Source organism: Protopterus annectens, chromosome 5.part0 (assembly GCF_019279795.1).
Source record: "Protopterus annectens isolate FY-2018-M chromosome 5.part0, PAN1.0, whole genome shotgun sequence".
NCBI lineage: Eukaryota > Metazoa > Chordata > Ceratodontiformes > Protopteridae > Protopterus > Protopterus annectens.
The window spans coordinates 308,181,530-308,197,611 of NC_056735.1; the positions used below are offsets into that span (position 1 = coordinate 308,181,530).

Genomic DNA, 16,082 nt, shown 5'->3' on the forward strand with positions numbered 1-16,082 from the left:
ATTACGGACAATAATGAAAGCAGCACTACAGAAGAAATATATTATGAATCCAAAAGAGAAGAGCAAGAAGATAAGGAAATAAATAACAGAACATGATAAGGAAACATCAAAATGATAATAGTTAATGCAAATAAATAATGTACTTAAAAGCTAGCAAGGATTCAAACAAAACACTTTCCCTTTGTCAGGCAATGTTCACTAATAAGAAATAGAAACAATAGCCAGTATTGAAGCACATGACATGAATTATGAACTGACAAATGACAAAAGCCTAACAATTAAAGACTTACAATAATAAAATCATTACTAGGTGATTTTTAACAACAGAGTTATTCATCATTTACAAGAAAAAAAAAATCTGTTAAAAAAAAGCTTTCAAATTGTCATGTTTGCTAAATACTGTTTGATAGAAATATGGTCATTCAGACTAAAATGATTGTTCCTATTCAAAAGGAGTTGCCATCGGCTTTCACATAGCACACGGTTTGTAAAATCCCTAATGCTATCACATAACACAAGGTTTTGTAAAATCCCCAGTGCTGTCACATAACACAAGGTTTGTAAAATCCCCAGTGCTGTCATATAACACAAGGTTTGTAAAATCCCCAGTGCTATCACATAACACACGGTTTGTAAAATCCCCAGTGCTATCACATAACACACGGTTTGTAAAATCGCTAGTGCAATCACATAACACACGGTTTGTAAAATCACCAGTACTCTGACATAACACAAGGTTTGTAAAATCCCCAGTGCTGTCATATAACACACGGTTTGTAAAATCCCCAGTGCTGTCATATAACACAAGGTTTGTAAAATCCCCAGTGCTGTCATATAACACAAGGTTTGTAAAATCCCCAGTGCGGTTACATAACACACGGTTTGTAAAATCCCCAGTGCTGTCATATAACACAAGGTTTGTAAAATCCCCAGTGCTGTCATATAACACAAGGTTTGTAAAATGCCCAGTGCTATCACATAACACACGGTTTGTAAAATCGCTAGTGCAATCACATAACACATAGTTTGTAAAATTACCAGTACTCTGACATAACACAAGGTTTGTAAAATCCCCAGTGTTGTCATATAATACACGGTTTGTAAAATCCCCAGTGCTGTTACATAACACATGGTTTGTAAAATCCCCAGTGCTGTCATATAACACAAGGTTTGTAAAATCCCCAGTGCTGTCATATAACACAAGGTTTGTAAAATCCCCAGTGCTATCACATAACACACGGTTTGTAAAATCGCTAGTGCAATCACATAACACATAGTTTGTAAAATCACCAGTACTCTGACATAACACAAGGTTTGTAAAATCCCCAGTGTTGTCATATAACACACGGTTTGTAAAATCACCAGTACTCTGACATAACACAAGGTTTGTAAAATCCCCAGTGCTGTCATATAACACACGGTTTGCAAAATCCCCAGTGCTGTCATATAACACAAGGTTTGTAAAATCCCCAGTGCTGTCATATAACACAAGGTTTGTAAAATCCCCAGTGCTGTTACATAACACACGGTTTGTAAAATCCCCAGTGCTGTCATATAACACAAGGTTTGTAAAATCCCCAGTGCTGTCATATAACACAAGGTTTGTAAAATCCCCAGTGCTATCACATAACACACGGTTTGTAAAATCGCTAGTGCAATCACATAACACATAGTTTGTAAAATCACCAGTACTCTGACATAACACAAGGTTTGTAAAATCCCCAGTGTTGTCATATAACACACGGTTTGTAAAATCCCCAGTGCTGTTACATAACACATGGTTTGTAAAATCCCCAGTGCTGTCATATAACACAAGGTTTGTAAAATCCCCAGTGCTGTCATATAACACAAGGTTTGTAAAATCCCCAGTGCTATCACATAACACACGGTTTGTAAAATCGCTAGTGCAATCACATAACACATAGTTTGTAAAATCACCAGTACTCTGACATAACACAAGGTTTGTAAAATCCCCAGTGTTGTCATATAACACACGGTTTGTAAAATCACCAGTACTCTGACATAACACAAGGTTTGTAAAATCCCCAGTGCTGTTACATAACACACGGTTTGTAAAATCCCCAGTGCTGTCATATAACACAAGGTTTGTAAAATCCCCAGTGCTGTCATATAACACAAGGTTTGTAAAATCCCCAGTGCTATCACATAACACACGGTTTGTAAAATCGCTAGTGCAATCACATAACACATAGTTTGTAAAATCACCAGTACTCTGACATAACACAAGGTTTGTAAAATCCCCAGTGCTGTTACATAACACATGGTTTGTAAAATCCCCAGTGCTGTCATATAACACAAGGTTTCTAAAATGCCCAGTGCTGTCATATAACACAAGGTTTGCAAAATCCCCAGTGCTATCACATAACACACGGTTTGTAAAATCGCTAGTGCAATCACATAACACATAGTTTGTAAAATCACCAGTACTCTGACATAACACAAGGTTTGTAAAATCCCCAGTGTTGTCATATAACACACGGTTTGTAAAATCCCCAGTGCTGTTACATAACACATGGTTTGTAAAATCCCCAGTGCTGTCATATAACACAAGGTTTGTAAAATCCCCAGTGCTGTCACATAACACACGGTTTGTAAAATCGCTAGTGCAATCACATAACACATAGTTTGTAAAATCACCAGTACTCTGACATAACACAAGGTTTGTAAAATCCCCAGTGTTGTCATATAACACACGGTTTGTAAAATCACCAGTACTCTGACATAACACAAGGTTTGTAAAATCCCCAGTGCTGTTACATAACACACGGTTTGTAAAATCCCCAGTGCTGTCATATAACACAAGGTTTCTAAAATGCCCAGTGCTATCACATAACACACAGTCTGTAAAATCCCCAGCTCACTCTTTCTTTTTTGCCTCTTACAAACTTGACATTTAAAAGTGACTTTGTGCTCAACATCTTTGACATGTCTGCCCAAAGAATTGCTACAATAAATCTTACAAAGGTCACTGACATGTTCCAAAATATATTTATGCAGAATACATTCTCTCTCTCTCCCCACTACTAAAAATTTAGCAGTGAAAACCAGCTAGAAAAATTATCTATGTTAGTTTGACAATCAACTGTTTTATTGAAATGCAATCATTTTAATGTATAAGAATATATATGAACAAATAGTGCAGTTAACTAAACTGAGTGCACTGAAGCCATGGTTACAGAATGGATCCTTTAACCTCTCTCCTGACTGTTATAAAGCAGTAGTTACCTTCTTCAAATAATTGTTTAATGTTGTACATACATCTCTAAATAAATTTTCAGCACAGTAAAATGTTGGCAGACGCAGCTTTATTTGTCAACAAAGTCTTCCACCTACTTACTCATAATACTATAAACAAATATAAAATGACAATTATTCCCATTTTTCTTTTTACTATCGTCATTCTTATTAATTGTGCCCACAGCATCATTGTGAAATAATAGATAAGTCTGACATTTGTCTCTCATGCTATTAACTTCTCTTAACTGTGCATTTGGATAGATCATTAAGATAACCCAAATCCCAAAACCTCTTCTTTTCTCACTAAGTTGCATTTTATTTGCAATAACTTTGTCAGTGGTAATCCTGACAAAATAAAATAAGTTAGTTTTGTGGGAATCATCACCATCATCATCATCAACCCCCTTTTCCCCATTTTCTACATGGAGTCGGCGTGTTGTGTCAGCTGGCACCATCTTTCTGTATTCAGCACCACTCTCCTGCCTTCTTCGACACTCATGCCTAACTGTTGCAGGTCTTCTCTCACACAATCCACCCACCTCTTTGATGGACACTCTTGTTTCTACTTGTCTTCCTCCTGTCTGTCCTAAATCTTCCTCACCAGATTGTCTTGTGCTTTTCTGCACATGTGCCCAAACCACCGTAATCTGTTCTCTTTGATCTTTTCTGCAATTGCAGCTACTTTAGCTTCTGCTCTTATGTCCTCATTTCATCATCTGTCCCACAGTGTGCATTTACTACCCTTGTCAGACACATCATCTCCGTCACCTCCAGCTTCCTCAGCTGCTCTGCATATACTGCCCAGGTTTCTGTACTACACTGTAGTACTGGTCACACCACTATTTTGTACACCTTACTTTTCACCTTCCTTGGTATTCTTCTGTCATACACTATCCATGACACTCTGTGCTAGTTGGCTGCAGTGCCTATGATTCTGTCTTTGATATCCTGATTCAGATTCCCCTTCCCTTCTCCTCTATCACCCCCCCCAGATACTTGAAGATGTTATCCTATTCAACTATTTTCCCTTCTATTTCAATTCTCAACTTCTTTCAAACTCCACAATTTGCTGCCATTACAACTGTCTTATCTGTACTCAGTTTCATACCATGTGCCTTCAGTTTTGCATTCAATTCCCTATCTTTTGCTGAAGTTTTTGCTCAGAGTCTGCCTGCAATACCACATCATCCGCATACAGCAACTTTGCTGATCAGTCCCCCCTGACCTGTTTGCTAATAAAATTCATCACCAGTATGAACAGCCCTGGTGCACACCCACTCCCACTAGGAACCTCTCTGTGACACCAAGCACTGTACATACTTTAGTCATTGGATCCTTGTACATAGCCTGCACTAATTCTGCCAATGTTTTGAGCACTTCAGACCACCACAAGATTACCCAAATCAGCTTTCTTGGGACCTTATCATATGCTTTCTTCAGGTCTAGAAATACCCAGTTGGATGCTTTCCTCATCTCTAACTTCATCTCAACAATTTACCTCACTGCAAACATTGGGTCAGTTGTGCTGTATCCTGATTTGAATCCAGACTGCTCATCTCCCTTCTTACTTTCTGCTATTCTGTGTATTCATTTATCAGTCACCCTCTCCAGAACTTTCATGCAATGTGACAGGAGTTTGATACCTCTGTACTGCCCACAGCCATGAATGTCCCCTTTGTTCTTGAACATTGGCACTAGTATGCTTATTCTCCAGTCATCTGGGATACGCCTTTCTCTTCGCACTGCTATGAGTACCCTCAGGAGCCATTCTCCCCATCTCACTCAGCATCTTTATCACATGTGCTGTGACCTCATGTGAACCTGCTGCTTCTCTGACTTCATTTTCTTTAGTGCTGATGTTACTTCTTCTATGGTGGGCTCCTCTTCTTCTTTCATCTTAGGCTGTGTCTGGGGCAGTACAGCTTTTGTGGAGTTTTCTTAATTCAGAAGCTGCTGGAAGTATTCCTTCCATCTGCCTTTAATGTCCTGTGGACTGGTGAGCAGATATCCTCTTAGCCTTAGTCTTAGCCTTGCAACCTGATATAGTTTCTCTGTGCCATCTACTGACTTACTTTCTAGAAGTTGGTAGAGTGCCTCTGTTGCTTGTTCTTTGCTATTGCAGCTCATTTCTTAGCTTCTTTGTTAGCCAACCAGTATTTCTTCCTAGCCTTGTCCATCTTTTCTATCTCACACTTTTTCCTGCACTCCTACTTTCTTTCGATGACTTCCTTGACTTCTGCATTCCACCACCAGCTTTCCTTATGTACCTTATTTCCATACCTGGCTCAGCCACATATCTGTTGTGTAGTCATCTCACATGTGGTTTTGAGGTGCTGCCATTCTTCTTCAACCTCTTATTCTTGAGGTGCTAGAGCCATGAGTAATTCCTTGTAATGTTATGCTTTCCCTCCAGACAACTTCCAGGTCTTCAATCTGGTCATTGTTGAACTTAGAGCCTTCTCTGATCAATGCCTACAACTGATTGTGGCAACTCATGGTCTCTGCTGTTGGATGACTGTTTCACTGGGGATAACTTTGCAATCACTGATTCTATCCTAGTGCCCTTTTCTTCTTAAGAGGATGTCTACCTGAGTTGCGTGTTGTCCATTCTTGCATGGGAAACTGTGACTGTCTGTCTTGCTGAACCATGTGTTGGCTACTATCAAGCCATTTGCCAGTCAGAAGTCTAGAATGGTCTCTCCTTTTTTATTCCTGTTATCCCACCCCATGTGAAGCAAGGCAGTCCTCATATCCTGTTCTGTCTGTCCCAAAATGTGCTTTCAGGTCACCCATTATTAACACCAATTCATGACGTCCTTCTTTATCAAGTAGGTCCTGTTCCTGCTGTCAGAATGCACTCTTTTACTCACTATCACAGCCATGTTGTGGGGCATAGACTGAAATTGTGAATACTGCCCTATCATTAGACTGGAGTCTGAGTGCCATGAGTCTGTCACTAACTATGATGACATCCCTGACTGTCTTCTGAAGCCTCTCCCTTACCACAATTCCTACATCATTTCTAGCCTGTTCTCCCTCTGAGTACTAGCCTAAATGCACAAGAGTGCACCACTATAATTGTCCATTTAAGTATAGATAATACTACACATTTGTGCTGTTTTTTGCAAAACATGAATCCTTTTTTACCCTATGTAAATTATGCTTATAAATGTAATTTCTCTTCCCATTATTGCCTTAGTTTGTGGTTCATGACTGAATAAGGTCATGGGATGAGTCTATCAACTTGCTTAACAAACAAATAAATAAGTAAATAGCATTAAAGGGGGTGATATTGTAAACAATTAGTTTATCAGTACACAATATATGTTAAAATATTTCCTTAAAATGCTGTACTTAATTTGGGGTTTTAAACAATGTGTGTGTGTGTGTGTGTGTGTGTGTGTGTGTGTGTGTGTGTGTGTGTGTGTGTGTGTGTGTGTGTGCGTGTGTGCGTGTGTGCGTGTGTGTGTGTGTGTGTGTGTGTGTGTGTGTGTGTGTGTGCCTTCTGTGGAAGGTTAGGCTGGCAACTCGACACTGTAAAACTCCACTGCCAATCATGAGCGGACAGGTGATCCGCCATGGCGACCCCTAACCGGGAAAAGCCGAAAGAAGAAGAAGAAGAAGGTAGACTTGTTAAATCTTTCTGATTTTCACACCTGTTCATGAACATATCAGTTTCCAAGAAAGCTTCAGCTGTAATATGACATAATACACACACAAAACACCATGCCTCGCACGTACAGCATGCACGGCCAACCAATACTAGAAAACACAAAAGGCCAGCATGAATAGTCCAACGCTTAATTGGAAGATATGAAATTGGACATAAAAATGCCCCAACAATAAATCCAACCTTCAGACCGGTTTCGGCAGTATGCCTTCTTCAGTGAAGGTAAAAAATATACTAAGAATGAAACATCATACATATTTATAAAGACAGTCAGTCAATATTAGCCAATGGTATGATCAAACCCTGTCTATCTAATGAATATTAATTAGAGTTCGGAATAGCCTTGTGAACTGCTTATAAATCATAAACAAAAATAGTAATGATAACAACAATATGAATCCATGCTGAATAAATATGCATATAAATTATTACAAAAGGACTGGTGAAAATAACCACAACATATTGTCAAATAACCATACACCAAATACAATGGGGTTACTCAACAATTAAAACCCACAATTAAACTTTTAATTACTGTCAAAATTATAACCAAAAAAATATAGCCAAAAGAATATATGTAATATGCATATATATAAACAATTGCATAATAATTATTTATGAAAATACAATTTAATCCAAAATATATATATAAAAAATATATATCTCTGATATATTTCAAGGATTATCCAATACGACCTGATATAGCATTGTACCCATAGGACAATAGCTGAATTAAATAATATTTATCATAAATGGTCATTAAGACCAGGAGGAAACAAGGCTCCAAGATGGATAATCCAATATTTTTCTTTATGACTGAGTATGTTTTGCCATCCTTGCTGAAGGCTCCTGTCCTCAATGATCCTGTCTATGACAGTAAACATAAACTTAGCTGAAGGGTGTTTAGTTGTATGTTGAAAAAGTGCATCCGTTGGCTTTTTATTCCGTATGTCACTCCGATGTTCTCCTATTCTAATTCGAAGGGAACGCGATGTTTTGCCCACATAAAAAGCTGAGCATTGACATGTGGCCAGGTATATCAACCAACTACTGGAACAGTTACCAAAAATCCTTAAGTCATAAACTTTACTCGTGTTAGCACTAGTGAATTGTTTGATTTTATTTACCTGATTACAGGATATGCAATGGCCACACGGAAAAGTTCCCAGGAGTTCGTCCCCCATAATTGTTAGTTGTTTGTATTTTGCCCCTCCACTCTCCTGATGTTTATAATGGGAAAATAAGGAACCTAAAGTTCTATCCCTTCTATAAGACATTTGCAACCCAAAATCTCACGTAAATAATTATTGGCCAATAGAATATTCCAATTATCATTCAAGATATTCCTGATTACCTGATAATTTCTTCCAAAAGTGGTGACAAATCTCAAAGTGGAATCCTGCAGTCTACGTGAGTGATCCCTATATTCAAGCAATCTACTTCTCTGCTGTTGCCCAGACCAAGTACTAGCAGATACAATGTCAAAAGGACGATATCCCCTCTCTAAGAATCTGTGTGTTAAATCATTTTTAGCATCCTCATAATCCATAAAAGAGGAGCTAATATGTTTTACTCTCAGAAATTGAGATTTGGGAATATTCCGGATGGTGTGGCATGGGTGCATACTAGATGCATGAAGTAACATATTATATTGAGGGTATTTATGATGAATCTTAGTACCAAGAGTATTATCTGTGTTTCTATATACAGTAACATCTAAGAAGTCAATATGATCAAGATTAGATGTAACCATAAACTCAATTCCCCAGACGTTACTGTTAAGATATTCCATGAATTCTTGTAGATACCCTAAATCTGCATGCCACACCATCCAGCAATCATCCAAGTACCTGCACCAAATATCCATTTTGACCATGTATATGTTGTGTGATGGGTTATATATAAGGCATTCCTCCAAGTAGGCCATGAATAAATCGGCATAAATGGGGGCAAATGATTCACCCATAGCCGTCCCTTGGAGTTGCCAATAACAATCCGCTTGAAAATAAAAAACGTTTTTGTTCAGTACATGTTCGGACATACAGATAATAAGTGTGTTTAAGCCTGGTGGATATAAATCCACTTTCTCTAACCAAAACTGTAAAGCTTGCAAACCAGCCCAGTATGGAATGCTGGTGTAACGAGACCTAACATCAAGCGTACACATTAGCCAATGCAATTCAATTTGTGTATCCTGTATAATTTGTAAAAATTGTGTGGTGTCTTGGATTCTTGCTCTCACATATTTAAGTAAAGGTTTGAGTTGCTGGGTTAGAAATACTGATAGTGGTTCAGTAAGTGAACCTTGACCTGAAACAATTGGTCTACCTTGTGGTGTAGTATGGGATTTGTGTATTTTAGGAAGCAGATATAATATTTGTTTCGAGGGATCTGTTACTGTTAAATGTTAAATGTTGAGCTGTACTACGTGAAATAATGAGGAGGGCATGCGTTCTCTTCGAATTAGAATAGGAGAACATCGGAGTGACATACGAAATAAAAAGCCAATGAATGCACTTTTTTCAACATACAACTAAACACCCTTCAGCTAAGTTTATGTTTACTGTCATAGACAGGATCATTGGGGAAAGGAGCCATCAGCAAGGATGGCAAAACATACTCAGTCATAAAGAAAAATATTGGATTATCCATCTTGGAGCCTTGTTTCCTCCTGGTCTTAATGACCATTTATGATAAATATTATTTCATTCAGCTATTGTCCTATGGGTACAATGCTATATCAGGTCGTATTGGATAATCCTTGAAATATATCAGAGATATATATTTTTTATATATATATTTTGGATTAAATTGTATTTTCATAAATAATTATTATGCAATTGTTTATATATATGCATATTACATATATTCTTTTGGCTATATTTTTTTGTTATAATTTTGGCAGTAATTAAAAGTTTAATTGTGGGTTTTAGTTGTTGAGTAACCCCATTGTATTTGGTGTATGGTTATTTGACAATATGTTGTGGTTATTTTCACCAGTCCTTTTGTAATAATTTATATGCATATTTATTCAGTATGGATTCATATTGTTGTTATCATTACTATTTTTGTTTATGATTTATAAGCAGTTCACAAGGCTATTCCGAACTCTAATTAATATTCATTAGATAGACAGGGTTTGATCATACCATTGGCTAATATTGACTGACTGTCTTTATAAATATGTATGATGTTTCATTCTTAGTATATTTTTTACCTTCACTGAAGAAGGCATACTGCCGAAACCGGTCTGAAGGTTGGATTTATTGTTGGGGCATTTTTATGTCCAATTTCATATCTTCCAATTAAGCGTTGGACTATTCATACTAGCCTTTTGTGTTTTCTTATAATACACACACACACACACACACACACACACATACACACACATATATATATATATATATATATATATATATATATATATATACATAGACACATCTAAAAAAATGCAGCAGCGAGTGCTATTTGTCGTACATTGCTTGGCCATTTGCATGCCTTCCATACTCATACTCCAGGTGCAATTGCTGGAGCATCAGTAGCCAGCAGACAAACATAAAGAAGAATGGCTCAATGACAAATGTTGTTTTCCATAGGAAATCATTGCCCGTGTGATTTCTGATTGCATGCTGGCAATGTTTTTAGGGAGATTTCTCCATTCTTCAAGTTGGTGCAAGAGTGGAGTTGGTGTATATATAAGAAATTTGGGGGGCTGGGAGCTTGCTTCACTGCAAAAAAAACAAAAAGAAAGGAGTGTTTCACCCTGTTACATTTTGGACAGTTTTGTTTTTCATTCTTTAACAAAGTCGACTTTCATGAAGTTGAGAACCAGTTTGCTGTCTATAAGAAATTCACTTAACTAGAAAAAGATTTCATTGTTTCGCCTGATAACCATTATAAATATATTTAAACATTACTAGAGTTTCAAAGATGTAACAATCTGTGCAAGCTGTCACTTTACTTATGTTTGATTCCTTTTATATGGTATTTGCATCATATGACCTATCCGTCAAAAAGCTTAGATAATTTTTGAGAAGGAAATATTGTATCAGCTGTTGATTTCAATACAATATTAGAATTAAGTCTAAAGAGGACAAGCCTGCACCTTTTTTTTCTTATTAGAAGAAGCATTCTCAGAAGTTAAATGATTTCCACTTATCAGATACAGTGAGAACCCTAAATCATTAATAACAGAAATATCAGATTAAGACTTGAAAAACAAATCCTTGTAAAGGATAGATTACATAGTTCAACCGTCTCATTGGCATACATAAAATTAAACATTAAGATAGGTCTAGTATTTTTGCTAGAACATGCAGAACTTAAGAATGTGTATCAAACAAAATATATCAACACACTCTAGTTTTAATCCACAATTCAACCTTAGTTATTTTGTCAGACATGACTTTACAGAAGCAAGAGCAGAACAACTTAATTTCTGTTTGGAAATGAAGAAAATCAGGAAACCTCCTTTCAAACTAAATGTCTTTTAACCTATAGCCAGGAAATAATTAATAAAGCATATTAAGAAATCATATTCTTCATCTGTTTTATCGAAAAATGATATTACAGCATCTAAACTTACCCCTCTATCTCCATCCAGTTTTAGCTGGCTAATCATACAATAACAAATGCATATTCACATTGTAAATATGTATATACCATACTGTTTGTGCATTGCTCCTCACTTCTAGCATATGTGAGTGCACAAGTGAAAATTACTGTGACTGTCCATTTAAATATAGAATATAAATACTATTCATCTGTGTTATTTTTCTGTAAGCAAATGCAAGATCCATTTTGTTAGTGTATGTAAACTATGCTTGTAAATGTAATTCCGCTTTTCATTATTGCCTTAGTTCACGGTTCATGACTGAAGAATATCCTGAGATGAACCTACCCACCTGGTTAACAAACAAGCAAAAAAATAAGTAAATAGCAATAAAAGGGAAGATTTTGTTATGAATTAGTTTATATATACATATATACATAGACACACACACTTTGTCTGTTAAGAATATTCCAATAAGATAAAGTATTTACTCTGTGCTTTTAAGTTATTTCAGTAGATTTGTTAAATCTTTTTGATATGCACACCTGTTTGTGAACAGTTTACAATGAAATTGTTGAAAGTCAGTTACACAACAGTCACCTCCTTGAAGATGGTAGGAGCGACTGTCAGAATGTCAATGTTGAAGTGTCTGTCAGTTAAGAAGGACGTAAACATGGCAGGGACATGAAGCATGGTTGGCAATGGCAGCTGCAAGCATTAATATCGACAGTACATTGTTGATGTTGATGTGTTGACTTTTGGACCTACTTAATATTTACGAGTCGAGGATCTGCATTGCATAAATCAACGTTCGTGGTTGTAAGTTTCAAGCTTTTGATAGTAAACCATTTGTGAACATATCAGCTTCCAAGGAAGCACCAGCTGTAATATGTCATACTATATAAAACATTATCAGAACACTGTTTTCCTTTCAATTGAGGTGGATGGGGAAATGTCATTTATCAGCCATACTCAAAGCTTAATATGCACTCCCCATTACACTTATGATGAGCAAGGATATTATTATTTATATATAGTTTAAATATTAGTAGGCTGAAAAAACAACTAGCAAGTGCTAGTCTTTTTTATATTGTTAGGCCAAGATGTGAGCAATAATTTGCACTCTGCAAGAAACACAAAAAAGGTTTTATTGTTTCAACTGGTAACCATTCTGAATCTATTTAAAATATTACTACGGTTTTAAGGATATTAGAATTAAAAGGTCTAGTAATGTAAATAATTAATAAAGACATCAAAATATTGAACACGTAAGTGGATCAAAATGACAAAGTTCTTATTAAATTTGGGTAAGCTGTCACTTCACTTAACCTTGGCTTTCTTTTTGACTGAAAAAGATTGGGTAGATTATAACTGATATATAATGATTGCAACAGGGAGTGCATCAGTATAGTTTGTGATGTAAAATGCTCGCAACTAGGATTGTGTCAGTGTGGTTTGTTTTCATTTATATAAATGTATGATTGCCTATGTAGTAAGCTGTTGTGTTGTTCGGCTTTTCCCGGTTAGGGGTTGCCACAGCGGAACTCCGGTCCGCTATTGATTGGTAGTTGATTTTTATGTGCTGAGTTACCAGCCCTGACGCACAACCTTCAACAAAGGTACGCCCATTCATGCATGTCTCCACGCAGAAAACGCTCTAGCTGAGAATCGAACCGGACAGCAACTTACTGTGAGGCGACAACACTACCGCAGCACCACCACCGCGGGGTAGTAAGTGATAGTTTAATAAAGATGTTTCTTGTTTTAAAAAAGGCAGGAATTGAATAATTTATGTAATGTTGCTTAGGTTATATGATATATAGCAATATATGTGAAGTATAATGTTTGTTATGTTAATTATAGTTTGATTATTTCTATATGAATGTAAATTTGGCTATGTCACAAGTGAAGATTTAATAAAGGTGTTTTTAAAAAAAAATATCTTCCTTTTATGTACTATTTGAATCATATGACCTATTCCAGGAAAATCTTAGATAATTTGTCAAAAGGAAATATACTGACTGGTGATTTCAATACAATATTAGATTTAAGTATAAAGGGATTAACCTGTACTTTTATTAATATTAGAAGAGGCATTCTCAGAAATTAAACAGTTTCCTGGTGCCATTTAACTTACCTGATACACTGCAAAGTGTAAATCTTCAGTAATGAAACCAATGCAGATTGAGACTTGAAAGACTAATCCTTATACAGGAAAGATAGCACAAATCAACCCTCTCATTGGTAAACATGGTAATTAAAGATAAGGCCATGATTATTATCTGACTATTCAGCCCTTATGAGTTCATATTAAGCAAATGATATAAACATACTCTGTCTTTAATCCACGTATCAGCCTTAGTTACTTTGTGAGATATAACTTTACCAAAGCAATAGAGAACACGTTGATTTCTATTGGGAAATTAATAAAATCAAAAAATGTTCTTTCAAACAAGTTTGGTAGCCTTTAATCTTTTATTGATTTATTTTGGGAAATAAATAAAAATCAGGAAACTTTCTTTACAACTGGTTGGGTACCACTTTAGCTTTTATTCCTTTTGAAATTAATTAGTGTATTTCTTGGTATATGAAACTTAAGAAAATAGATTCAGTTCTAAAACAAATTAAACATCTGCAACACTATTTAATGACAATTTTCAGAAATGCTGCTCTTTTTGGTTTGAAATAAAATAAAATTCACAGCTGCTATTTATTAAAACCTAGAAGAAAGGATGAGCAAAATTAAAATTATGTTTATACCTACTTTAAAAGTAATGCCTGTGTGAGAAATTATTAATGAACCATATTAGATGTAAAGCTGACCATAGTCAAAACAGTACAAGATCATATAGAATAGATAAATCTTTAATATGACATAAGACATCCTAACATATTTACAAACTATTTTCAAGACTGTTGGTCCCATCACTTTTTATATTTGCAGTACAGCCATTTTTATACATCATCCAAGAAAATAATAATAAAAGACTGTTACAAAAATAATAGGTTAGGCTGTCAAAGTAATGTAATAAATCACTATTCTGAAGTTGTACTCTTAGTCCAACAACAAATTATTATTTCTTAACTTTTCATGTTCCAGAACTGATACATTTACAGTACACCTCAAAAATTCTCTTGTAATATTTTTGTAAATCCAAATTAATTGCCACTTATATAAATTCTATACCGCACAGAGTATAAATTCAGCCTTTTCAAACTTTCCTCATATTCCAAACAGCCAATGCCCATAAACTTTTTGTAATGAATCATTTTACTTTTTTTCCCAACTTAAAAAGATGATCTCCTGAATATAAACAAAAACCTACAACAGATTCCATTAGTGATCTTATAAATGATTTATATATTGGTCTCAGAATTCTAAACTTTTTTGATGCTATAGTTCTAAGCATAGTTCTTAAGGTTATTGACCTTTTTCATTTGATTCAACAAATGGGCCTTGGATCTGACTTGGATCCAGTCTCAGCACTCCAAACACATAGATCTAGGGCTCTGACTCCTCCGCTACCCATGATCCCTGTCTGCTTCTCCTTGAATACCTCAGATCTCACCTGAACTGAATGGTTGTAGGATTCTAGGGGCAATGGTCTCCACTTCTTTGTGAAAATAAGTCAATAAAAAAATTTCATTTTCTTCTGTTCAAGCTTTGGTTCTCTCTCTCTTTACATTCCCTACTCTCATATTTGCATTTATCTTAAGAAAAAAAGAACGTTCACTTTTCTTGATCTGGTAAATCTTATACTTTAGTGGATATAGTATCCCTTTTTGCTTCTAAAACTAGTAGATATCTTTTAATTGTGTAGTAAATCCTTACTAAATCTAGTACTGTTGCTGCCCTTAGAGTGTTGTTGTGCTGTGGAGTTGTTTGTATGCCTTCTCTGTCATGTCTGACAAGAAGTGTTTCAAATGTGGCCACAAAATCCTACCCCCAGGACCCATGAGTCTATGTGCATATTGCTTGGAGGTGGCCCTCCTGGATATTAACTGTGAAGCCTGTGCTTCTTTTGGAAATAAAGCTTTACAAAGTCAGAAAGACAAGTTAATATTGAAATGTTTGTTGCTGCTCATCAGTCATCTATGATGCCAGCATCTCCCTCTGAGGGGATTGACAAGTTCTGTCAAAAAAGATAAGGACAAAGAGGGACAATTGATAATCTCACTAAGAACATCAGAGGAGGATCTTGGCCCCTTCATTTAGAGGAGAGGGAGCTTTATTGGCAGCTCAAAGTTAATGCTTTTGCTAGCCCTGGCCTTAATGACCAGTGCTCTCTAAAATGTATTTTATATTTAAAAGCTTTAGAAAGATAATATTTTAAGTGTAAGACTAACATATGTGTTTAGTATGTGTATTTGCATTTTAAAAATATGTGTGATATGTTGTGAAGTTGATTTTATTTATAATAACAGTGAAGTATATGAATTGTTAATGGGAAGAATATGTCTTTAAATTGTCATCAGGGGAATTGATGTCATTATGTTTGAATTATTTATACTGGCTTTTTATGGTTTGTAATTGTCTGATGAAGTTCTTTCCTTTGGTTTGGACGAAAGCGCTAACCTTGATTGTATAAGCCTGTCTTGATT

General features: G+C 35.8%; 1 protein-coding gene across 1 annotated transcript; it reads right to left on the bottom strand.

The window, feature by feature from the left end:
- Positions 1 to 505: 505 nt before the first annotated feature.
- LOC122802153 (cysteine-rich, acidic integral membrane protein-like) lies at positions 506 to 14,750 on the bottom strand. Its single transcript, XM_044071830.1, has 2 exons — positions 14,668 to 14,750; positions 506 to 2,807 (listed from the first exon to the last, which is right to left on the bottom strand). The coding sequence occupies exons 1-2, from the start codon at positions 14,748 to 14,750 to the stop codon at positions 506 to 508; spliced, it is 2,385 nt and encodes a 794-aa protein (XP_043927765.1).
- Between the last annotated feature and the right edge of the window lie 1,332 nt (positions 14,751 to 16,082).